This window comes from Barbatula barbatula (assembly GCF_947034865.1).
Source record: "Barbatula barbatula genome assembly, chromosome: 3".
In the NCBI taxonomy this organism is placed as follows: Eukaryota; Metazoa; Chordata; class Actinopteri; order Cypriniformes; family Nemacheilidae; genus Barbatula; species Barbatula barbatula.
The window spans coordinates 10,674,111-10,699,147 of NC_136764.1; the positions used below are offsets into that span (position 1 = coordinate 10,674,111).

Consider the following 25,037-nt stretch of genomic DNA (forward strand, 5'->3'; position numbering starts at 1 on the left):
AATGTTTTATGCATTTATTACACAACACGACGTATTTTGCGACGATGTTACATTTAATAAAAACTACAGTATCCACAACGCAAATATGGGGAAAGGTTGTGTTGTGTTTATTGAGTAACAAGCATAGTTTTTATGGAAATAAACTGCAGCTGCGTATGATTTTTTATTTCTTATTTTATCCGCAAAAACAACGGTTAAATATACTTGAACTTATAAAACGAACAGATAAAAAGAAAATGTGAATGTTGTTTTGGTTAAAACACACTATAATTGTAAATGATGCGTTTATTTGAAGAAATGACAAATAAGAACAACAGAAGCGGAATTATTTAGCAATAAAAGGAATACAAAACTCATTTAATTTTTTCATCTGAAGAGCTATTTAATTAGCGGACACAAATCTATTTCTTAATAAACAAACACAAAACAGTCAACATGTTTATTTTGGCTTTAACGTGCAGGCGGACGTTTCTAATCCCGAGCGTCCTCTACCGCATAAGAGCAGCCACTGCAGCAGACGTAACGCAGCAGCCTAATAAATACTTATAGACTCCACAAAGAACACGCAGACTGTTCTGCACTGCTTTCATCACATCTCATTCCCTTGTTGTCTGCACAATGCCTTTCCTCTCTTCTCATCTCCAACCATCCCCATTGACATTCCAGACATCGCCGCCATTCCTCTTCTGTTTATCCATATGTTATTCACATCAGCGGAGAGGAAGAGAGAAGCGGGAAGAGAGGAAGTGGGAAAGAGGAATAGCGGTGTTTTCCTTTTATAGCCGACCGTACAGTGTGACCTGGCCAGTAGATACATGTGAAATCACATTTATATTCGACGTAATGATCAGATCGAATGATACAATCGAGACATTTTGTATTTATAAATCACATTTATTGTTCGCTATAGCCGGTGTGCAGTCATAGACACTTGGAAACTAAGAAGGACTTTAGAATCAGTATAACATGCACTTTTTAGACTTGTTTCAAGTGACGGGAAGGATCTGATATTCATGGGGTGGAGAAACGAAGGAGTTGATAAAGGTGTGTAAACGTGTGTCACTAGATGTAGAACATATGATTCAATTAGTGATTAAATACATTTTATGTTCATGTTGATGTTTATAGATGTAACTACAGTTAATGGTTGTTTGTTTTGCTTGAATGTTTGTGTTTCAGATGGATGAGGTATTCGAGAAATTTCTGGAAGACCAGAAGATGAAGATTGCAGAAGAGAAAGCCTGTCTTGAACAGGATCCCCCATACATGGAGATCAGGGTGAGATACACATGTTGTCATTGCCAAACTGTATAAACTTCAAATCACATATTCAAAGAAAACATTGATGGTGGATATGCAGCAGACTACCACAAGATAAGAGATAGCCGCTGGACAAATGTAGTCCAAAAGTCTAATGTGTTCAAAATCTTATAATGAATCAGAGACGTAAAGACGATGGTTTGCAGAAAGAGATCAACCGACCAATCACGAGTCAGCAAGGTACAGTTGTGTTTATGTCATTTAATTTGGCGTGGGCACTGTGCACACCTGATTTTAAAGAAACATCAATGTTATTGCATTGTGTATAGATGGGGTGAGTCTGCCGCTGGGAGAGGAATATGAAAGAAAGAAACACAGGCTACAGGAAGAGCTCAGAAAAGATTACAGGAAGTACATGGTGGAGGTGAGACATAGCCTGCGTTCCAATCTGCATAATATCCGTCCTAATAGTATTTGAAAAGTAGAATTAGTATGTACCAAATCGTAGTATTTTGAAAATCGTATTCCAAAGATTCCCGGATGTTCTACTAGTTCCGGTAGAAATTCAAAGTGCAGAATGATGCACACTCTGACAGCTGATATTACCCACAATTCACCACCAGTAGGTGGAGTTTAGTGATGCTCCACTGCATTAATAAATTATATAACTGATGCATCACAAAATTAACAAATGCAAGTATACAGTAAACATTACATACAAAAGAATGAATGAATAAATACCTTAATGGAAAGAAAAGCTGTATTTTAATGTGTGTGACAGTTATTGGCCACAACAGCCACTTACACTTCCTGTTAGTATGTCCCTGTTTGTGCAATCTATTTTGCCATTCACTCAAAAGTCCCCCCTATTCCAACACAAAAACAGTACCTACTATAAGGGAAAGCATAAGTAGGCAAATTGGAACGCAGGGACACATTTTAAATGTCTGTATATCAAAGTGAATCTTTTGATATCTCATTGTTTTGTTTGTGCAGAGAGATCACTGGGGTGCTGGTGAAGTTAACATGGTTCCAGAGAGAAGAAGATTATCCAAGGTGTGTTTAAGGGATTAATAATGACCGACTGACAATGCTAATACAGTGTTAAAGTCTGGGTAAAGTGACATTCAAATATGTGTTCTGAGTTTGTCACACAGCAGAAAAGTTTGTTATTTACCACCCAGCCAAATTTCAATGGAGAAAAAACATCCAAATAAGTTATTAAAATTTTTTATTTTTTAAATTAAAGACTTTTAGGCCATTACAAAAGAAGAGCGGTGCCATCTACTGTGAGATGTAAGCATTTTCCATCAAGACTCCGCTTATAAATCCCACTTAGCAGTTACATAGCCTGTTTACTCGTGTTTATTAATATAACAGTCTAAAAAAACTCCTACAGACAAATTTTCATATTGTTTAGTAGGAATATTATTGCAAATGACAGATTTTCTAAAATACCATGTTTTCTATGCCCATGAAGTCTATTTTATAATTTGCCCGTTTTCATTTGTTTTCTATAGTTTTATTTCTTATTTCGATTGTTGTTATTATTATTAGTAATAATCACTCTTTGTGTTTTCCAAAGTGCTATATTAAACTTGAATTTAATGTGGTTAATCAATGTGCCATTTAGAGATGTTTGTGTGTTTGCAAAATAGTTAAATGTTGGAAATGTTTAACAAGTGATAATACACAATCAGAAATCATTTAACCAAGTTTTAAGTTGAAATCAACAAACAATAATAATACAATTTGGAGGACTTCTCACTTTTGTGTGTGTATAATTGAATAAGATAAAATTTAACTAGCACCATGAAGCATTGGTTGAACACTTAAAAATCCAGGCACGCTTCAAAATCATCACTACTGCCCACTACTCTGGGTGTATGTGTGTTCACGACTTGCAGTGCACGTGTTTACTACTCTCTGGATGGGTTAAATGCAGAGGTCACATTTCGGGTATGGGTCACCATATCTGACAAATAGGTCACTTTCACCATGTAAGCTCTGCTCAAGTTTATTTTAGTTTACTATAATTTAAACTTTTAAAACGTTTCTGTTAAATTAAATATTAACCTTAAAATAATTGGAAAAACGTAACTTAAGGAAGAACCGAAATGTTGCCTCACAAATAAACTGAAATAAGTTTAAAGCACTAAAATGATAGTAATAAACAGAAAGAAAATAAAAATGAATGAATTAAACAATCTTATGTCGGAGGCGATATGTGCGGTTGCGCAGCCGGCGACCCGTGTTCAATCCCGTCTCGTGGACCTTTCCCGAACATACATTCTCTCTATGCCACTTCACTTCCTGTCCCCTCTTTCAAAAATGGCCAAAAAAATCGAAACATTTGTTTTAATCAATCTTATATAGCAACATGCATTTAAAAAAAAAAATGACAATAGCATATAACAACATTGCTAAAACTTTAACTTAAATGAAAATAAAATTGAAACATCTACAAATTAAAGCTACATTTAAATATTAATACAACTAAATAAAACTAAAATCAAAACTATAATCACTCTGCGACATTATATAAATAAAGCAGTTTTGTATTATGTATACCTGTATCGGTAGCTCAATGTTTATTTATTTCTCTCTTCAGACTGTCCGAATGAGGGATGTGGCTACCCTGACAGAGGTTTGCGGGCTGGGATGGGGTGTGTGCAGTTCTGAGGAAGACTGCAGTGATGAAGAACTCATACTTTTACAAGGGAGGCGACTTCAGAGAGAAAGAGACACCAGAACAGTAAACAGGTAACAAAAGGAGATAAATTTTGACTTTTAATAAACTTGTTGCTTGTCCCCCATAGGCTGATTCTGAACCATGTTTGACGAAAAGTTCATTGTATGTTTAGACTTATTATTCGACTATTTTGTTTCTAAAGACATAGTTCACCCAAAATTAAAATCTAATCATCATTTGCTCACCCTCATATTATTTCAAACATGTATGACTTTCTTTTTTCTGAAGAACACAAAAGAAGGTATTTTGAAGGAGCAACATTGCCCCCATTGAATTGCCCCATTACCTCTCACAGTCACAAAATGACTGAGACATTTCTCAAAAATCTTCCTTTTGAGAAAAAAATCATATTCTGTACATGTTTTAAATGATATGAGGGTGATTAAATGATAACAGATTCATTTGATCCATATCTGAGGCAACATAATTCATTCGATACATTTAAGATGATTGTTTGCCATGACAATATGAGTCTCACTTTCAGAAAAAGAGGAGAATTTTACACAGAAAATCATCACACAAGCAAACTACAGTACAAAAACAGGTAAACACACACAAACAGCTATAATAGATATAATTAAATACCAATTCCAAGCAACAGTTTCTAAGCTGCTTCTTCATTGTTGCTTATATCACCATTAACTTTGTTGTAGGATGTCAGCATCTATTGCAGCTCAAGCCAATGAAAGATCTGACTCTATGGCCAGTCAGGACACAGTTTGTACCACAGGTCTTCTAATAGGTAAGACCTCAATGTCATTTACTTATTGTTTGAATAAAGGTTCATGTCACTCAAAAACAGATTTTCTGTACATGTGATGCTATATAATTGTATTATGGTAAAAACAACCGGCTCAGCTTGATTCTTTCCTGTAAGAATATTCCACTGATATGACATTTACAGAGTCTTAATGACAAAGCAAATTTTGATTGACAGGTGCAGCGGATCAGGAAATCTCACAGGAGAGAAGAAAGGAGCATTATAGACGTGAACTACAGGAGCAAATCATGGAGAAACAGAAGCACAAGAGGAGGTGTGTGTAAATAAAATAGATGTCGTAATTTAAATAAATCACAAGAACTGTTGTTTTGAACATTTGTGAATAATATTAATGCATTGTGTCTATGTTTATTTAGGGAGAAGGAACTGGACCTCAAGATTTCATTCACTGGAGTGATGGATTCAGAGAAGGTAACAAGGTTTATGTGTGTGCGTTTCTTGTCAGTGAAGCTCATGTGTTGATGTTCTAATCTACTCCATTTAAGCATATCTTTGGAAGCGAGATGCCTGGCTACAGGAGGGTTGGTGAGACGGACAGAAGGCATCCAAGAGATGAAATCATTCGCCTGGAAACCACTGTACCCCCTGAAGGTCTACTAAAGTACAGGACGGATCTACTATCTCCATGCAGGTAAATATGAATATACAGAAACACACAAACACAGTCTGCGCATGCTTTGGCAAATTTACTCCCATTTTTGTCTCATTTCCGCAGAGCGACTTTTGTCCCTTCTCACCTGCCGGCCCTCGCAGAAGGCTACAGGAGTCCAAACAATGATGCTGAAAGTTCCAGCACAGCCTGTAAGACATACTGAAGACATTTTATGCTTTTTCATTAAGGGGAGACTGTCATAATCTAAATGAACTTTTATTTTGTGTATCATAGTTTTATGATACAAGCAACAGAAACGTATTGATTGCATTACCTGTCAGTATAAAGTGGGTGTGTCTTCACAGATGGGCCAATAGCAGGAGTTTCTTTTCCAACATCATCAAGAGAGACACATCTACTCAGTCCTCACAATGAGCCCAGGAGAAGCGCTTACAGAACGTAAGTGTGCAGCCAGCAACTGCAATATTACATAACTTTTTCACTCATTATTCTCACCTGTATGCCTTTTACATCTTACATTGGATTTCAGGAGGTTTCTAGGGGAGAATGAAGGTGTGGCTTCAGGTCTGCCAGTGTTTTCTATGCATCAGCCTAAGACAGACAGACACAGCTATAAAGTGGAGCTCCAAAAGCAGGTGTGTTGTTATATATCGAATATGGAGTAAAGTCTGGGTCCTTACTTTTGAAGACTCGGTATTCCGTTTCTAACTGTGCAAACTAATTACCTTATCTAATGATTGGATGTATAACTATAGCCATTGACCTAAAATGACTGAAAACCTTTTAGATAGAGGAGCGGGCTGCACAGAAGAAGGCAGAGAAAGAAGAGAGGTGGAGACTGGAGGCAGAGATGGAAGCGGATATGAGAGCATATGAACCCTGGGGAAGGGGCGGGGGCGGAGCTCCGCTTAGAGACAGCACCGGAAATCTGATCAGTATGGTTTTTTAAGTATTAATAAAAATAAAGATTCACATCAGATTTCATGTTCTTATCTATTAACTGTGAAACATGACGTGTATGTGTGTTTGTTTGTGTAGCTGATCTCAAGCGGATGCACCTTCTAAATGCAACAGGAGCAGTACAAAGACAGGAGAGACCAGGTAACAATACTCGTACTCAAACACAATTCTCTTATGAGTAACTACTGTGTATCATTTTTGAGTTGCATGTTTGTGTCTATAGGTTTTGCCCAGCCACACTCGCCGGAGTTCACGAGAAGGAGTGTGTCCACCAATCAGCTGCCGTCACCCCAACAGCTGGAGCAAGACCAATACAAAGCTTACCTGAGACATCAGGTACACACAAACATCTTTTACTTTTTACTGAAACTGTTGTGCTGATAATGTTATTTTCACCGCTGGTCTTTGGCAACGTATGATTTGTGAATGCATATAAGCGGCACAAATATGCTTTTGTACGTGTGTGGGTTCAGATGAACCGAAGAGAGCGCATGTAACTACGGTCTTCATCAGGTTACACTGGCTCCCTGTTGCCGCCCGCATTAAGTTCAAAGCTTTGCTCCTGGTCTACAAGACCAACACCGGGTCTGCACCATCGTATCTCCACTCACTAATGCAGATCTATGTTCCTGCCAGATCACTGCGGTCTGCAAAGGAACAATGACTAGTGGTACCATCCCAAAAAGGAAAAAAGTCACTCTCCCGTACCTTCTCTGGATCTGTTCCACATTGGTGGAATGATCTACCAGCTGCTACAAGATCAGCAGACTCGGTTGCCATCTTTAAAAAACGCCTAAAAACGCATCTCTTCCGTCAACACGTCGCTGATTGATTTTTTCTAATTCTCTTCCCTTTCCTTCTTTAAAAAAAAAACACTTACTTACCTCACTATTCTTAGCTTTGTATACTGTGCTAGGCTTTAATGGACTAGTTTGATGCACTTATGTATTTTGTTGCCTATGTTGTTATAATTGCTTCCAATGTTTCCTCATCTGTGAGTTGCTTTGGATAAAAGCATCTGCTAAATGACTAAATGTAAATGTAGATGGAGGAGAAGCGCAGGAAGCAGACGGAGGAAAGAGAGCAGCAGAGAGCAGAGGAGGAGAAGGAGGACAGAAGACTGGCAGAACAGAGAGAGAAAATCCGAAGAGAATATGAAGAAGAACAGGAGGGCAGGAGACGGAGAGAGATGGAGGTTCCTACACTTCTATGTTTCTCATATTATATATTGATAAATGGCTTCCTTTAGGCCTCCCTCCAGAAGGGGCTTAATCTGATTTGGAGATTCTTAAAATCTGGAGGGTTTCTGCCTAAATGCGTTCCTGAGCTCACACACTGAGATTTGTGATATCACTGCAGCAAAAGCTGAAAAATGAAGAACTCGCCCGTCTGGCAGAAGAACGACGAAAGGAAGCAGAGAAAAAGAAGAAGGAAGAAGAGGAAAAAGAAAGAGCCGCTCTTAAAAAACAAGAGGAGCAAGAGAGACGAATACAGCGGCAGCAGGTTTGTGTGTGTGGGGTTACACTTACTGTTGCTATAGTTAGAAAACAGGTTAGATACATCTGACAAATGTATTATCAAGTTAGAGTTAAAGGGATACTTCATCCAAATTGAAGAATGTAGGACAGCAAACAGTTCTGAGGCACTTTTGACTACCATTGTATTTCTCCTACTTTGGGAGTCTATGGGGAGCTAAATCTGTCTGGTTAAAATCATTATTCCTAGTATCATTCTCTGTGTTCATCTGAACAAAGAGGTTTATACAGATTTGGAATAACTAGAAAGTGAGTAAATGATACAGACAGAATTTAAATTTTTGGGTGATGTATCGCTTTAATATTATCTGAACTCCACGCTCCATCAGTAAGTCCATGCTGGTTTTCTAGGCTGAACGCCAGTCATCCCCTCCCATCCCCACGCTACGGAATAAACACAGCAACGCACCACAGGCTACGGTAACGGACACACATCTAAAGACAGACATTAGTTACAAACGTTACAAACAGTTGATTTACTTACTATTTCCATTTTGGGTTTGCCAGGATTTTTCTCTCTCTCAGGCTCCTCCCACTTCAGACAACAGAAACCACCTGAAAGCAGAGAGTAAATGAACACACACAACAAGGCCAGACATACACACACACACACACACACACACACACACACACACACACACACACAATGAAGAAAAATGTTAAAACTTTGTTAAGCAAAGCGACATGCGATATACTATAATGCTTTATGTTTATAAAATCAATTTAAATTGTATTACATTATATATAAACTTTGACTATACATAACATTTGGATCATGTAGTTATTGCAAACCATTGTTATATGTACATTTCTGAAACATCTTGCATTCCTGACATCCATTGTTCTTTTAATCAGGCTAATGTTATTTAAAAATAGAGTGTTTTTTGACATCTCTATCACTAGGGGACAGAATTGAGGTGGTTAAAGAGCTGTGTGTGTTAAGCAGACGTCTACGCAGTGAGCAGCAGCGACTGGAGGAACAGCTCCTGCAGTCAGATTGGGATAATTTACCCTCTCCCTTTACTGACAGGTAGAGCGTGTCTTATTGTTAAAGCATTAATAATATCTATACAAATTTGGTTCTTTGAATAATTTGACAGTTAGTTATGACACATATGGTTGGTTGTCACAACAAAATTTCGTCACGTCAGTACTGATGTGGGACAGAAAATATGCGTTACATAGAATGTTTAATTGTTTTGGTTTTGTCTGGTTTAAACCGGTTTAGCAAAATTATCAAGTTGCACTTATATTAAGAAAATTATGCATACGTTTTTAGTAAATATTTTTTTGTACGGGTCTGTAGATGCCGAGCAGATGTGTTTGACATGGCCCGCTTGCGTATGCCTGTCCAAGGCCCATCGTCTCGTGGCATTGAGCCAGCTTACAGCGGTAAGCATTTACCATAATATGAATATTGTTGACTATCCACATTCTATTTTGGCTTTGTGTACCTAATCATGTGTCACAAAATAGCAAACCACACTTAAAACATTAAATCGAAAACCTATTGTTTTTTTAAAACCAAAGTGTTCAAAATGAGGACAGATCTTATGACAAATTTTTTTTCTATATGTCACAGACGTCCTTAGGCCTCTTTCTAGAACACAGCAGTATGTAAGTATGGTATTCTTGTCTACTTTTGTGTTTGAATGCAATATAAAGTATATAAAGGGGGGTTCCAGGAAGTCAGAGTTTGATGGAAAGAAAGATGTGATGATCTGTTTTCTCTCACACAGAGGTACAGAGACGTCGAGGGCGGGCGAGGATCTGTTCTTCTGTCAGAGAGTGAATTTATTGGTGAGATCACAAACTAGACACGTTGAAGACAAACCTTAAGACATTTAAAGCATGACTTCAGATCATCAATAACTGTCATAGTTCCACTGCAACAGTTATTACAGTTTGGACTTGTCCAATCAGATTCAAGGACTATGTTGTAGACATGAACTTTTGTTCATAAATGCTCTTCGATATTATAAGCCAAATCAGTGATTGTTCTTTCTGCAAATAAGTTAGATATTACTAATTTATGCACTTTTAAAGCCCACACTGTTTATTTATTTATTTTTAGATCACAATGGAGCTGCGTTCCCGGTCCCTCCCGATGTTGAGAGGAAATCCACTCGACTCTCAGCACGGGAACGACGCAGATTAGCCAACCTTCAGTCGGTATCTGACACAGACATTAAAACAACTTTAAGTTCTGTCAGGCGATGTTTTTTCCCAAACACCTGACAAGTCAAGTCTCTAAATATTATTTTAAGATTTACTTCATTGCGGTTATTCTACGAGTAGGATTTTAATAGGTTTACGAATTGATTTTCAATATATAATATTGAAATTAAAATAGAAATACACTACCAAAAAAGGTTTCCACGTATTAAAAGTTGATTTCCACATGATAATTATAAACTCTTGAAAATGTATGAAATAAAACAAAGGGAACTATGGGAATTATTTTGTAACAAAAAATGATGTATTTTCTCATCTTCAGTGTAGTCACCTTTTAACTAGTATTTACAGAAATTCTTTCTTGTCATCTTATCAGGCAGCTTCTTGAGAATAGATTCTATTCTGCGCTCTTATTGGCTGTTCAGCTAAAATAATTTTAGTGTTGTCATGAAAAAACAAATTTGTAAACATATATTTTGTCAACTAAACTAATATAAAACATTTAAGCATAAACATGCAGTAAAAATATGATAAATTGAAAATGAGAAACATTTCACTTAAGTGTCCAAAACCTTTTGACCAGTAATATACAGTATGTGTGGCAGAAAAAGATCTTCAGTTCTGAGTTAAGCTTCATTTTCTTTACATAGAAAAATTGGCAAGATGTGTTGAACACACGTAGTTGGGTTTATTTTCAGATAGATTTCAATGTCACCAAACTCATGTTACATTATTCATGTAATTATACAAGAACTTATACAAGGCAGCCCTGATTTTTCTTTGTGTGTGTTAGGCAACAGAAAACCAGAAGCAATCATTAAACATGAGGAAACTGGGAGACACAAACACGCACAAAATGAAGCCACTACAGTACTTAAGACATCATGACATCACAGCAGGTTCCCATTTAATCTTTACATTTACATAGTTGATCTTGAATATTTTGGACATTGACCTAAATTGAATGTCAAAGGTAAATAATTAAGTGTGCATTATATGTATAACAGCAATACAATAAGCCAATTGAATCTTTGATTGCTCTGATTTTAGCAGAGCAAAGAAGGTCTCTGAGAAAACCTTTGGTGCTTCTTATTGCTTATACTGGTCCAGCACTTTTGCATGTTGGAATCGTTTTTACATTTACAAAAATTATGTTACCGATGTAATTGGCAGTCTTTGCATCATCTGCTTGTAAAATGACGGATGCTGAAATAGTTGGCAAAGGTAATTTAGGACATTATTAATGCCACCTTATTAATTCAATGAAAATGTTTTAGGTTGCTGCTCTGACGAGGAAAAGGATGAAGCTGGGAATGTGATAAATTGTTTGACCTACAGTGTCCTGGAAGACCCAGCACTATAGATACATCTACCACGGAGCGTTGGGTTCGAGCCGAATCCTCAGATACGCTCAGGAGACTCTGAACTTTGGCACAGTTGGAGACTCATGCAGTACTTACGAAAGCACAAGCTCAGAGTTTCTCTGTCAATTATTATGAAAGTGATAATATGAAGAACATTTCATGTATTCCAATGAACCGCTTGGTTGAAATAATTGGGTTTGGTGAATCCACGTTGCTAAAATGCCATATGCTCTTTTTAACAAAAGCAAAAGAAAAAATAATATCTTAAAATAAAGTTTATAACCTTTAAGGGCTTCTGTGAGTGATTTTTTTTACTATACTTTACTGGATACAAATCCAGCTTCAAATGCATTGCAGAAAGTGTTTTTCAGAAAAAGTCGACTTGAGAGGAAAACACAAATCAAATACAAAAACAGCTGTTGATTCGATGCTGGAGCAAACGAATTCATGCTGCTTCATGGTTTTCAAGTAAATATATATATGTTTTTAATAAAAAAAAGCAATAGAGAGTGCAGTATTGGTCACTCTAAGCTAAATAGCATGTGCAAGCACAGTACTCTCTCAATTTATAACTGGTAACTAATTCAAAACTATATAGTAATATTACTAATACTGTAAACTATATTATTGTAACAAGATACACGTTTTGCTCCACAATAAATGCATCCGTTTTCAAAAAAGCCGTGAAATAAAGGACAGACCAGCACCAATCGCTTTAGGTACGAAACCAGGCAAGACAAAAGCAGCCGCTGTACCGATACCATCTAAAACCTTGCTGAGTGTGGAGGGTTTAGATGCATCTTCTTTTATCATTTCTCTTTTCAGGCTATCAATCTCTCCCTGCATGTGATCAGCATTCTTCTGGAAGCCCTGGGTTAGAAGAGCTTCCCTCTCCTGCAACACAACACAAAAACTCATTTCTTTGGCTCACACTAAATAAAACTTCACATGACACAATTAAAAAGTTAAAGATTTCTGCTCCTAAAAGCATCACTGTTCTTACTTTGAGTTTTGCATCGAGGACTCGTTCATTGTCTCTTCTCAATCTCTCTTGCTCTCTCTCCATCTGATGCATGAGCTGATTCACATGCTCATCATGGGTTCTCTGCATGTCTTGAAATGCCTGCGCTTGTAAGCGGTTGTGTTCCTCTAGACTCCTTTGTCGCTGCTCTAGAACCTCATTCTTTAACCTCTCCACTGTAAACACAAAGGCAAATTAAACATTTAATCCAACCAGGAATGGCAGCACTTGGGTCTTAATATTTGCCTATACTGTATATCCCCAACTCTGTTTATCGGCATATCACGTAAAATTGTAGGCCTACCCGTTAGTTTAACTTGCATAATTAGTTAGTTGTAAACATCCTTTTTTAGAAAACATGAGTTAACATTTTAGGTCACTGCTTCTCAATCTCTTAAGAAATCTTTTTTTGCAGTGTATAAACTACATGAATACAAGAATAGTTGCAATGACAGTTGGAGAGAGCTGTTCAGAGCAAAAGGTTTGTGTGTACAGCCCATTTCAATTTTACCTTCTCTTGCGTGTTCAGCTGCACCGAGAGACAGGTCAGACTGTAAAATCATCTTTCCAACATCTTCCTTTGCTTTCAAATACGTGCTTAACACTTCCTGACTCTGTAGAAAAAAACAACACTTCTAATAAGGTTGATTCAGCTTTATCTGTTTCTCGTGAATTGGTTTTATAATGTTCCTAACGGTTTAGATAATAGTTTTTTTTAAATAAACAAACATAAAATTTTTACTGGCACAGCAATCGTTTGTAATAGGATTCTGAATTCCACCATCATTTTTTAAATATTTTGTATGTATGACCTTGGCGAGATAAGGAATAAGTGCAGACGGTATTCCTAGCACATTCTCCCCAGGACCAGTACTTTTTGGCACCCTTTAGCCTCACGGTTTCATTCATGTTTTTCCTCATTCTTAAATGTCTCACGGATAAATAAAACGCTTCCTCAGACATACAAGGAACAAAGACGACCAGATTTCCTTGTGACACAAGACGTGTCTCTGCAATTCTTTAAAAAGACTTCCTAAGGTGAATGTTCCAACAGGGAGAGTTTGGGTTTATTTTTTAACGTTATTTGACAATGAAACTAAAGATCACAGAAGATTCACAACATCCAAACCCAAGCAAAGAAAGCATGTTTGCACTGTACCATTAGTTTTGACCGTGTCGCCGCTCTGTACTCATCAGTCAGCAATTTAAGTGTGTCTTTGTACTCTCTGTATCCTCCATGCTTCATGTACAATCCAGCAGAAATGTCATTTTCCAAAGTTTCAAACACATCACGCAGAACTGCTTCACACTGTCTTGTAAACTCATCCTGGTTCTGGTAACACATCTCTTGATAATTATTACAGATCTTTCCCTGAAAGAAAGGAAGTGTGTTAAACAGTTTGCACCTATTTTTGAGATAACAGCATGTCCTGCCTTTGCATATATAAATCATACACCAAAATATTGTATTTGTAATATTTTTTCAGTTCTTGAATCCCACATTTGTTTGGCCCTGCTATACATTTAGTGAGTAGTAAGTATACAAATTAGGACAGAGTCTATCTTAAGTGGTCTCTTTCTATTTTTTGTATTTCAGTTTTTTTGGTGTGTCAGCATGTACCATAAGATCTTGTTGATGAGTTTGTTCGTTGTCATTGAAGGACATGGTAATAAACAGTTCAACAGCCTTATTCTCTGCCATTTGGTGGACATCAGACAGATCTTTGGGGTCCATGGGAAGCTGAGTGCGTTCGAACATCTCTTTCATGTAGAGCTCCATGGCCTCTTCCACCGCACGGCCGTTTTGAATCTCTGCCAGAGAAACCACCGCATTCTCTAGACAGGGAACCTTCCCGCTGCGGATTGCCTCCACGTACACTTCAGCGAGATTACCCAGAGCTATCAGAAAACAGAGAAACTTCACTTCATAGTTAAGGCATCTTATATTCACAAATCTCTGCACTAAAAAATCTTAGTAAGTTTTTATTTTTCCATTTAAAATCTCCCAAACATCTTTAAAGTAAGAAAGTTTTTTTCACTTATGAGACTTATGATTCTGTGAAGGTACACACCAATTCCTGTAACTTCACGACCTCCGCTGAGAGTTTTTGGCTCTGCGCAGTTGTAAATGTAATCGCAGAAAGTGTTTGCCTGTTGTAGGAATTCTGGTTCCAGGTCCTCGTCAGTTAACTTCTCCATTTTCCTCATGTCTCCTGCACTAGCAGGTCGAGGAAAGACAAAGCACTTCCTCACAGCAAAGAAATTGCGCAGACACTGGCGAGGAAGGTTAAACCTCACTGTTTGAGGAGAAGTACCTAAAACAGAAAATAACATGCTGATGAAGCCGTAATAATTTAAATTATATTACATTTAACAGAGTAAATGAAATAAGACAGTTTATCATTTACGTACAGTACAAATGTAAAATGCTGTGTTTTCGTCTTCTTAGATGTTTTCATCTATTTTAATTAATGTATGCAATAGTTTTGTAAACAAATATACACCTTAATAAGCATTTACTATATTATTCATATTAATAAAATATTAGCTTGATGCCTCCTTCATTGAAATTAGTTTAAAGTAGTCTGAATAGGTTTATCTGCTGGGTTTTTGGTTTTAGTATTGTGAATTTAAATATAGCATCCCTGAATATAGATGGCTGTTTGTTTGCAAATGGGTGTGTACGTATGTGTCAACTTTTCACCTGTCTTGAGTTTCAGTGATCTCTCCAGATACTCGTCTGATGTTATGGGCTTATCGGCTATTTTCAACTCCAGAGTGAAGTCCCGAACAGACCAGACAAAAGACGGGAAAACCCGCATGAATTCCGATGACTCGTCCTCGTCTTTGCTTGGGTTTGCCTTCACGCGAATGTTTTCCGTCAGCTCTGTCACATAACTATAAACACTTTTCAGGAGGAATAACACTGTAGCTAGAAGGAAATGTGGGTATTATGTATTCAGTTCCTCAATTGAAATAAAATAAGTGTCATTTTAAACTAAAAAGGATCAATGTAAAAAATATATTCCTTTAATCAAAACAAACTTTGTTTACTCTGTGTTCAGGTATTCCTATTCAAACGAGCATATATTCAACTTTGAACTTCCTCCTACTGTTCTTTTTCTATTTGTGTGTATGTGAAGGATACTGCAATTTTTCCAGCGCCGTGTTGTCAATGACCCCTAAGCTGTTGTACACCAGAGTGCTGCTAAGCAGAACAGCCAGACAGAAGATCCATGTGTCATGTTTCTCATCTCCCTTAAAAACATTAAGAGTCCATCACCTCAGGTAAACTACCACATGTTTCATCTACTATTAAAAGACCAGCCATAGATTGAAAATGATCTATAATCTCTATTTAAATGGTCTCATAGTCCACAGAAAGTGAAAGTACAGACATAGTGATGATAACATTGTTTTGGAAATGTGGTTACCATTTAGCTATTTTTACCTTCTGTACGTCACCAAGTCCCTCTGTGTCAAGAAGCACCAGAGTGTGGCCTTTTTTACTTGGGTGAGGTACACACCAGATCCAGATGCCTTTGGTCTTGGATTCGATCGTGCTGCCGAGAGCAAAGCCTGAAACAATGACAAATAAAAATGTCCATGAATCACGAAAACAATTTTTTAATCTTTAAAGTGCCAAACTACAACACAGGGCCCATCATATTTGTATTCAATGTTTTTGCATAAAGGCTATTACATTTTAAAATGTAAAGATTGTTACTAAATAAATACTATTTGTTTGTCATTTTATAGTTGTCACAACTAAGTTGTTTTATGCATGTTGCTTACACAAACTTACTTTGATTTAGCAGATAAAACAGTTATTTATAAAAAAAACGTTTTAACAAACGACCTTATTAAAAACATATTTCTTGATGATATCGGGACAGTTTTACCCCCTTTACTGTACATCGCTTAATTTGAGCCCCAATATATAGGGATCATTTTAAACCACGACTCCTTATTTAAATCAGGATATTTAAGTCGTTTTTTAAGACATGCTTTACACAGAAACATAACTGGTGTGCATCTTGAGACTACGTTTTTTTCTATCAAGACGCCGCTTACATTTAAATGAGTCTGAGACTAAACTTAGTCTGGGAAACCGCCCCATAAAGTATTAAACAGAAAATGAAAACAGGAAAGGTGTAAAACACAAAACATGTGTATAAACTTTTAAATGTATGAAGCAACCCAATATAAATTTTATATTTTTTATAATCGGCATAACGTTTAATATTGATTTTCTTTGTTTTCTTGTTACCTTAATCCTCAAATAATGAAAAGTCAATGATGTAACTTGATCAGAATAAAGTGCTCACGAGAGTTCTTGGAGGTTGGTTCCCTCACCTGATTGTTGTCCCGCTAAGCGGTTCATGAGATAAGACTTCCCGGTACGGTAGAGTCCCACTACAGACACGACGACCACCGGCTCATTGATCCCGTCCAGAATGTCTTTGCCCTCTTTCCGCACAAGCAGGTTGCCGCTGTCGTCGTTTTCAATGAGACACACCGGAGCAGGCATGCGGCCACCACACGCCATGACTCTGTGAAAACAAACAAACACGAAATAACAACACGCGCACCAATAACGCGCTCATTTCATTGTTAGCAAACTTACTCGAACCTGTTGTGAATACCGTTTGCGAGGACTCGAGCATAAACGGTGTAAACAACTGCACGAACCTATTCATGAGCTCTGATAGTGTGATCTCTTTCGCTTTTTTAATGTCGCAAGGCGTGTCTCGCGCTGTCTCGATATGGTCAAAGATGTCAAATGTGAAAGTAAAACTGCCGACAACAACAATGGATTTCTCAGAAATCACCCCGTTTAGAGTCGACACACATATAATCTGGGCGGACACGTGAAATTTCCCTTGGTCGGTGTAACAGTCTGTTATTTATTGCTGCACCTTGGCATCACGGACCGGTTTTAACACACCGCTGCTGCACGATTCCAATAGAGACGCATCGACTTTGTTGGTAGGCTACAGTATACACATTACTTGTATAAGAAACTATCGTTTATTTGTGCGACTGGATCTTTAATACATTTAGTCATTGAGGTTCTTTAGGGGAATATATTCAAAGTATTTAGCTTTTTACCTTTAGAAAAACAGCAAGAGGACCAACATCTCAATCCAGACGGATGCCGCAGCCCATGTGTTTGGTGCAGAATGTGTGTGGATCGCTTCAAATTTGTAAGGACGCCATTGAGTTCTTGAATGGGATCAGTGAGCCGGTGGTGGTCGTGTCTGTAGTGGGACTCTACCGTACAGGGAAGTCTTACCTTATGAACCGTCTGGCTGGACAACAGACAGGTGAAACAACTTTTTAATTCATATTTATTTTAAATATTATTTAAGAAAACAAATATAAAAACTGTATTGTTTAAGATTGATCAATTAAAGAAAGCACTATTGATAACACTAATAATTGGGTCAGACAACCCCGTGAGTTTAGGGACTGGGAATCTTTAGCTAATGTCTTTGGTCAAATAAATCACATTAGTTTCTTGTCTAAAACGATACAGGCTTCGGAAAAAAGCAGATGGCTGAAGTCTATGGAATTACATAACATATTCTGCATCCATAAAAGCAAAAGTTTCGTTTGCACACACAATGCTGATATAAATACACGTATCAACAAACAATCATAAGTAGCCTACGTTTGCTTTTCAGACCTGTAGGCATGTAGGCCTATATAAAGCAAAGTCTCACAACATACTTACTTGGACGTATGAAGCTGGATAAAACGTATTCAACACCTGTCTGCACTACTCGCATTTAACAGTAATATTTATATGCACAGTATTCTTATATATTGTTAATACAATTAACTGATTATCGATCTGTCTACGCCTAAAGTATTTTTGTGGTACACTGCAGGATAACTTTAAAAAATAGTAATTTGATCTGTGCTTTATTTTTGAAAATGGCTTATAAATTTGATTATTAATGATATTATTAATGATAAATTTGAATTGCAGGACAAGATCGACATATTTTGTTAAGGACTTTTTTTATAGATACAAATAAACATTAATAAATATAAAAAGTGACAACTTAGAAAATTGTATTGCATTAAAAATGTGTAATTTTTAAATAATAAATAAAAATCTGTAGTAAAACAGGGAATTGAGCAGGAATCGAAACAGCAGCTAGGAATCGATTCTTGGAATCGATTCCCAAACCAAGAATTGGAATTCAGAATCGAACAGCCCTACCCGTGAGTACCTTTTATCGTATGCAGTATAATGACGATGACTGAGCATTAAACAGCTCTGCATCACGTATGAGAATATTACAAACCGTATTTGGTAAGTTACTCTGAAAAAGTAATTTATTACTAGTTATTCATCACATTTTCAATAGTGTTTTTAGATTACCGTACAAATTTCTATCTTTATCCCATATCAACGTTAATTAGAATATATTCAGGGATAGACATGAAACTGCTTTTTTTAATTCAAATAAATAACTACATCGATTATTCTCATTAACTGAGCAAAGTATACAAATTTGAGACAGATACATTAAAGCATACATACTTAAATAGTGGAAATGACATCAAAATTATAAGACATTACACGGTATTTAGTTCAATTACATCAGAATTAACTGTAAATCAATTACAGACAAAATAAGAGTAATCCCTTACTTTACAGTAACTAAATTACAGTAATTAAGAACTGTTTAACTAGTTACACCAAACACTGATTACAAATAGTAAGAAATTATAAATATAACTTGTAGTTATAGTCTAACTGGTGACAATACAAATTTTTTGTTTATTTGTTTGCATCACTGTGCAGCAGACAGCTGTAATGTAAGTTGTAAGTGTAAACATGTCAAGGACTTTATTTACCATCTAATTTTATGATACGATTAACAACGCAATTTACAAAATGTTTATTTAAATACAAGGTTCTTGAAACTGTCATGTTGTGACTAAAGTCAAGGCTGAAGGGATTGTAAAGGCGTGACTTTATTGCTTCATGTGTTTTGTCTCAGGCTTTGATCTCGGTAACACTATTGAATCAAAGACCAAAGGCATCTGGATGTGGTGTGTCCCTCATCCATTTGAAGCAGGACAGACTCTGGTGCTGCTGGACACAGAAGGACTGGGTGATATAGACAAGGTGAGGACATAATTGTTGTCCACATTGTGTAACATACACTGTAAACGTTTTTGCTGTATAGTTATGCGGCTAGTTGGCAGTAACTTACTGTAGATTTATATTTATCTAATTTATTGGCAACAGTTTGTTGAAAGATTGAATATGAAACATTAACAAGTCTTTATCTTTACAGAAAAATCAATAAAATAACAGCCCTAATGCAAAGCATTCTGGGATCTCATTTCTAATTTTGAGCTTGAAGCTAATGAATGTAGTTGCAGGTTAATCAAATATTTGATAGTTACGGAGTCACAAATAATGTAAAAAACGTTGTGTGCTATATATCTGACATTTTGAAGCTGTTTTGATCTGAACTGAGCTGTGTGTTTCAGGGAGACTCTAAGAACGACGGCTGGATCTTCTGTCTAGCTGTTCTGCTCAGCAGCACTCTGGTGTACAACAGTAGAGGAACCATCGATAATGACGCCATACAAAAGCTGCAGTATCCTTTATCTTCTGACATGCATAATCTGCTTCCTCTTTTACATATACATCACATAAACATTAAAAGAAGGTATTATTCCTGAATGTGCTGCAGTTACATTACAGAGCTTTCTGAGCAGATCAAGATCAGATCAGCAGGAGAGCAGGAGGATGAGGATTCTCAGTTTGTGCGTTTTTTCCCATCATTCGTCTGGGTTGTGAGAGATTTTACATTGAGTTTGGAAATTGAGGGAAATGAAGTGACAGAAGACGAATACCTTGACTTTGCCCTTCAGCTGAAGAAAGGTATTTTAAACATAATGGATTCAGTTGTCTTCTGAGTGGAATTAAGTTTTATTTAAAAAAGAATGGAAGTTATTTTTTGGGTGGTTACCTACTAATGTCTACCTGTAAACAGATTGATTTTATAACAAATCTCCATGGAAAACATTTGAAATGTTCAATAGGTGTCAATAAGAAAATCAGCGACTACAATCTGCCTCGTGAGTGTATCCGGAGTTATTTCCCATCCCGAAAGTGTTTCGTGTTCCCATCGCCAGCCTCACCAGAAAACATGAGACGGTTAGAGAGCCTACACGAACGTGACCTTGTGCCAGCTTTTCTAGAGACCACAGGTCGTTTCTGTAAATATATATTTGTCAAGAGTCCTGTGAAAACACTGAAAGGAGGCTACAGAGTTACTGGAAAATGTGAGTGTTTTATTAAATTTGTTTAAACAGACTACACATTAAAGAGTATTTAGTTTTTGAGGTTCTTCATGAAGATTTAAATTGTGGTAAAGTATATCTTAACAAATGATCATGGCCCGGTTTCACAGACAAGGCTTAAGGCTAGTCCCAGACTAAAATGGATGTGTGACCTGTCTTAGCTGAATATATCATGCACAGAAATATCTTAATATATATCAGTGCCAATGCTTTGTCTCGAGATGCACACCAGGAATGTATTCTTCTATGGTATTTTTATAAGAGCAACATAAAAATCTTAATTAAACTAAGGTCCTGTGTCTGTGAAACTGGGCCCAAATGTACTAAAATCAAATCTATTTTGATCTGTTTTGTGTGTTTGTTGTCAGTGCTCGGTCATTTGGCTCAGATTTATGTAGAGACCATAAGCAGTGGTAAAGTTCCCTGTCTGGACAATGCAGTGGTCGCTCTTGCAAATCTAGAGAACAGGGCGGCTGTTCAAGAAGCTTTCAAAGTGTATCAGAGCGGGATGGAAGAGGTAAGACCAACACTGAATCTAAATTACATTAAGCTGTCCATATAGTTCTAAAATCATTACTGAGAATTGGCACTGTGCCGGTGTCTATTAAATAAAATCGCATATTTTTAAGTATTTAATCATTATCTTATCTTAAATGATCTCAATATTTTTTGTTAAATTTTACATAAGACAAAGTACAGTGTAAAGTGAGCTGTGTTTTGTAGGTGAAGAACAAGTTCCCTGTAAGTGTGACTGATTTTACCTCAGAGCATCAGAAGTTCAGCAAACTGGCAACTTCCAAGTTTATGAAATGTTCCTTTAAAGATGAAACAGGAGATTACTTGAAGCAATTGGTGGTGAGATTCATATACTAACATAAAAAATAAAGCAACTACTACACACTGTCTTACACTACCTTTCAAAAGTTTTAGAACACTTTAGTGAAATGTCATTATCTTAAAAAGGTTTTGATTTAAAGGTATACTGAAATGTCTGAAATCAGTTTCGTAGACAAAAAATGTATTTGCCTCCTTGGAATTATAAAGTTTTATCAGACATTTTTGTCAGAACTGAATTAATCACATATTCTTATTCTGTGAGAACTTATTTACATTGTGTTGTTTTTTTACACAACGTAGGGCTGTTCAACGTTTAATTGCGTTTAGTCACATCCCGAATAAAGTTTGTGTTTACATAATACATGTCTGTTTACTGTACATATTAATTTAGTATTTAGGTTTATAATTATTGGAATTCTATATTATGTTAACACAAAATTTTATCCTGGATGCGATGTATCGCAATTAATCGTTGAACAGCCCATACGGTTGCATACATTTTGGGACTTTATTTAGAAAAAAGGATATATACAAACATATACCTGCAAAATTTCCAATACTTAGTGTTTAATGCTAAACTAACATCACATGACAGCAGTTTGAAGTTATAGCTGCACTCCCTTACATTATGCCATCACTATTTACCCTGCTTATAACATTCCTGTTGTCAGATATTAAGCATAGACAACATTAGACCTAAACAGTTTCAACAACTGCAATTTCCTAAATCGCAACTAATAAGCTCTCCCTATTTTTCATAAACATTTATAAAAAATGAGTCAGTGAGTGTATCTGTGACAGTTCAGGGGAGACCTGGCCCTCCTGACTGAGACTGGTGTCTCCCGAGGTTTTTTTTCTCCATTTAAATATCTTAGGAGTTTGGGTTCCTCGCCACAGGGCTGTGTTGGCTAGTCACCGTAAGACTGCTTTCAATAGATATTATTTATTAGAATGATTTTGCTTGTTCTATAAACACCATGTGCTGTGTTTATACCTTTTCTGTGTTTTTTTTCTTATTTTCTACTGTAAAGCTGCATTGGAACAATGATTGTGAAAAGCGATATGTAAATAAAATGTTATTTAATTTAACTGAACTGAACTGAACAAAGTCAAATGTAATGCAAACAATCTCAGATTGCATATACAACCTTATAATTCCACGGAGACAAAGTGCAAATATAATGTTTTTCATTTTTACATTTCATTTTATTTAAAACAAATGTTATTTGTGTTTGAATTTGTGATGTGTATGTATGTTTATAGCAAGATATCGATATATACTATGTAGAACTGATGGAAGAGAATGAGATGGCATCAGAGAGGAAGTGTAAAGAGCTGCTGAAGGTTCTGTTCTCTGACATGAATGACCGACTGCAGAATGGAGAATACAGTCAGTGTGGAGGATATGAAAGCTACTGCAGAGACAGAGACGACATCATTGCACAGTTCCGCAGAGAACCAAACAAAGGAGTCAGGGTGAGGATACTTCCTGTGTGTGTCTGGTAGATATTTTCTGATTTAAGATGTGTGTTTATGATTGTTGTTTCTACAGTAAGATGTGTATTTGTTGATGTGCAGGCTGAGGCCATACTGACTGAGATCTTGAATGAGAGGGAAGCTGAAGGAAAGAGCATCCTTCACGCTGATAAAAAACTCACTGAAAATGACAGAAAGATCCAAGGTTTATCTTTATTAACGTTGTTAATGTATATCCTGGATCTTTTAAAACTTGAAATAAATTTAAAATTAAATCTTAGAGACATTAAAACATAAACTAACTTCTCTGGCGTTTCTCTTTTTTCTTTCTCTCTAATGACCAAATGATCAGAGGAGAAAGAAAAAGCGGCTCTGCTTGTGCAGAAATGTAAGGAGGAAGAAGAGAAACGTATTGAGTGTGAACAAATGATGAATGTGGAGCAAGAGCGCCAGCAGGACAGAATAAAGCTGATAGAGGAGAAGTTCAACAAGGAGATGGAGCAACAACAGGAGGAGATGGAAAGAGCTGTGGAGAGCAAAGTAAAGGAGCGGGAAGCCCTCCTAGACAAAGGCTTTAAGGAGAAAGCTGAACTAATGGAGGAAGCGATAAAAGATCTAAAAAAACAACAAGAGGAGAAAAGTTCTGGTGGTTGGTTAAAGGAGTGTGTGGTGCCTCTTGTTAAAACGGTTGCTGAAGTGCTTCCCACTGTTCTTCAACATAGATTTTTGATGAAAAGATTAAAATGATAAATATCTAATAATCATAAATATCTGTTATCTCACAGTCATTAATTTCTAAGGAATCTGAGTTAACAAAACATACATACCTCAGTACAGGGTTTAAGATATATACTGCTATGCATTTCTGGGGGTCTGGACATTTTTTGTTTAGATTTCTCTAAACTTGGAGGCTGTAAAATGTGTAATGTTGGCTGAAGTTTTTTTTTTCGATTCTTAATTTTAGCCACAAAAACCATTATGTTTCTTGCTCAATAAAGCGTTTCTCACAAAACTAGAGAATGTAGCCTGGTCTATGAAAACCTTTTTGTCATTCCTCTTTTTAACAACTATATACTATATGTACTATATATATATATATATATATATATATATATATATGTTAGAATCCTCCATTCTGATTGTCTGGAAGGTGTACATTAAAATCATTTTATCCAATTTAATCCACAGGTAGTTCCAGTCAGTTTAATCAACATCTAAAAATACGTGTCATTTCCACCTATCTGGTCTAGAATAACAGAACATTGTAAACATCAAAAACAGCTTTAACTTGGCAAATGACCATGTTATAAGTGGGATAATACATGGCTAGCCGTTTTTATAAAGGATTTTAATGCACTTCGCAGAGGTTCTTGGCCTCCATGTCTAGCCGTGGATTATGCCTTGCATAATTATATTGCATAATTATACGTTGCAAGAACGTTTGGGTTGAAAGTGTCTGGCCCTACTTTATAAACCCATAGCCTAAAGGAATGAAATTCAAAATTCCCTCAATTTCAATAAGAACGTTTGTCAGGACTATTATTACAATTACGTAATTCAGTGTGGCATGTAAAGTTTTAATTTATGTTTTAATATTCCGGATCTCTCTCCCAGGAGAGAATATAAGGGTGATTCAAGGAGAATTTAATTTGATGTTCAACTAAACAGGATTTCAAATTTAAAATAAAATAAATTTGGGTAGTAGAGTAGTTTTAGCTTGTTCTCCTTTAAAATTAGTTCCCTGGTCCCATAGCAGCTCTCTGGGTTTTCCATTGTTTGTAGTGAAGCATCTTAAAGGTGTAGTTCACCCAAAAATGTAACTCAGACTTGTAACCCAAACATTGCTGGTGCGAGCCTCAGTACCAGCAGGGATTCTAGGTGGATGGTGAATGATTAGCCCTCTCCCGCGGATGAGGTGAGTCCTTT

General features: G+C 36.5%; 3 protein-coding genes across 8 annotated transcripts; 2 read left to right on the forward strand and 1 right to left on the reverse strand.

The window, feature by feature from the left end:
- Positions 1 to 703: 703 nt before the first annotated feature.
- Positions 704 to 11,677, forward strand: cspp1b (centrosome and spindle pole associated protein 1b). Of its 4 annotated transcripts, none has more exons than XR_013786338.1 (28): positions 704 to 1,044; positions 1,180 to 1,278; positions 1,443 to 1,500; positions 1,590 to 1,684; positions 2,257 to 2,316; positions 3,872 to 4,023; positions 4,497 to 4,556; positions 4,666 to 4,754; positions 4,950 to 5,046; positions 5,150 to 5,204; positions 5,279 to 5,424; positions 5,509 to 5,594; positions 5,751 to 5,844; positions 5,936 to 6,041; positions 6,194 to 6,341; positions 6,445 to 6,507; positions 6,590 to 6,702; positions 7,412 to 7,561; positions 7,726 to 7,869; positions 8,253 to 8,321; positions 8,409 to 8,469; positions 8,805 to 8,931; positions 9,208 to 9,293; positions 9,484 to 9,518; positions 9,641 to 9,701; positions 9,976 to 10,069; positions 10,870 to 10,975; positions 11,354 to 11,478. XR_013786338.1 is itself a non-coding variant. In XM_079451414.1 (28 exons), the coding sequence occupies exons 2-28, from the start codon at positions 1,180 to 1,182 to the stop codon at positions 11,437 to 11,439; spliced, it is 2,544 nt and encodes an 847-aa protein (XP_079307540.1). In that variant the 5' UTR covers positions 704 to 1,044; the 3' UTR covers positions 11,440 to 11,677. The 4 variants fall into 4 exon arrangements, 3 of the variants coding, with proteins under 3 accessions (XP_079307540.1, XP_079307541.1, XP_079307542.1); XM_079451414.1 differs by having other exon boundaries at positions 9,976 to 10,073; positions 11,354 to 11,677; XM_079451415.1 differs by having other exon boundaries at positions 4,666 to 4,742; positions 9,976 to 10,073; positions 11,354 to 11,677.
- gbp2 (guanylate binding protein 2) lies at positions 10,637 to 17,367 on the reverse strand. Of its 3 annotated transcripts, none has more exons than XM_079451436.1 (11): positions 17,154 to 17,367; positions 16,818 to 17,014; positions 15,913 to 16,040; positions 15,610 to 15,719; positions 15,166 to 15,359; positions 14,534 to 14,776; positions 14,083 to 14,360; positions 13,621 to 13,833; positions 12,973 to 13,075; positions 12,444 to 12,637; positions 10,637 to 12,334 (listed from the first exon to the last, which is right to left on the reverse strand). In XM_079451436.1, the coding sequence occupies exons 1-11, from the start codon at positions 17,159 to 17,161 to the stop codon at positions 12,113 to 12,115; spliced, it is 1,890 nt and encodes a 629-aa protein (XP_079307562.1). In that variant the 5' UTR covers positions 17,162 to 17,367; the 3' UTR covers positions 10,637 to 12,112. The 3 variants fall into 3 exon arrangements, with proteins under 3 accessions (XP_079307562.1, XP_079307564.1, XP_079307563.1); XM_079451438.1 differs by having other exon boundaries at positions 17,095 to 17,202; XM_079451437.1 differs by having other exon boundaries at positions 17,089 to 17,200.
- On the forward strand, positions 17,251 to 24,147 carry gbp1 (guanylate binding protein 1). Its single transcript, XM_079451439.1, has 11 exons — positions 17,251 to 17,450; positions 17,580 to 17,788; positions 19,481 to 19,608; positions 19,980 to 20,089; positions 20,186 to 20,376; positions 20,538 to 20,780; positions 21,167 to 21,315; positions 21,522 to 21,653; positions 22,899 to 23,111; positions 23,214 to 23,316; positions 23,464 to 24,147. Exons 2-11 carry the CDS (start codon positions 17,617 to 17,619, stop codon positions 23,856 to 23,858), a joined length of 1,836 nt encoding a protein of 611 aa, XP_079307565.1. The 5' UTR covers positions 17,251 to 17,450; positions 17,580 to 17,616; the 3' UTR covers positions 23,859 to 24,147.
- Positions 24,148 to 25,037: the final 890 nt, after the last annotated feature.

What these genes read in the sequence shown, in the direction of transcription:
- cspp1b (XM_079451414.1), top strand. Translation starts at nt 1,180, where the DNA reads ATGGATGAGGTATTCGAGAAATTTCTGGAAGACCAGAAGATGAAGATT. An exon ending in GAGTGATGGATTCAGAGAAG is followed by an intron (nt 5,205 to 5,278) that starts GTAACAAGGTTT and finishes ACTCCATTTAAG; the next exon opens with CATATCTTTGGAAGCGAGAT. An exon ending in CCCTCTCCCTTTACTGACAG is followed by an intron (nt 8,932 to 9,207) that starts GTAGAGCGTGTC and finishes ACGGGTCTGTAG; the next exon opens with ATGCCGAGCAGATGTGTTTG.
- gbp2 (XM_079451436.1), bottom strand. An exon ending in CTCATCAACAAGATCTTATG is followed by an intron (nt 13,834 to 14,082) that starts GTACATGCTGAC and finishes CCTTTCTTTCAG; the next exon opens with GGAAAGATCTGTAATAATTA. An exon ending in CGACACGGTCAAAACTAATG is followed by an intron (nt 13,076 to 13,620) that starts GTACAGTGCAAA and finishes TTTTTTCTACAG; the next exon opens with AGTCAGGAAGTGTTAAGCAC.
- gbp1 (XM_079451439.1), top strand. Translation starts at nt 17,617, where the DNA reads ATGCCGCAGCCCATGTGTTTGGTGCAGAATGTGTGTGGATCGCTTCAA. An exon ending in ATTACTTGAAGCAATTGGTG is followed by an intron (nt 21,654 to 22,898) that starts GTGAGATTCATA and finishes GTATGTTTATAG; the next exon opens with CAAGATATCGATATATACTA. An exon ending in AACCAAACAAAGGAGTCAGG is followed by an intron (nt 23,112 to 23,213) that starts GTGAGGATACTT and finishes GTTGATGTGCAG; the next exon opens with GCTGAGGCCATACTGACTGA.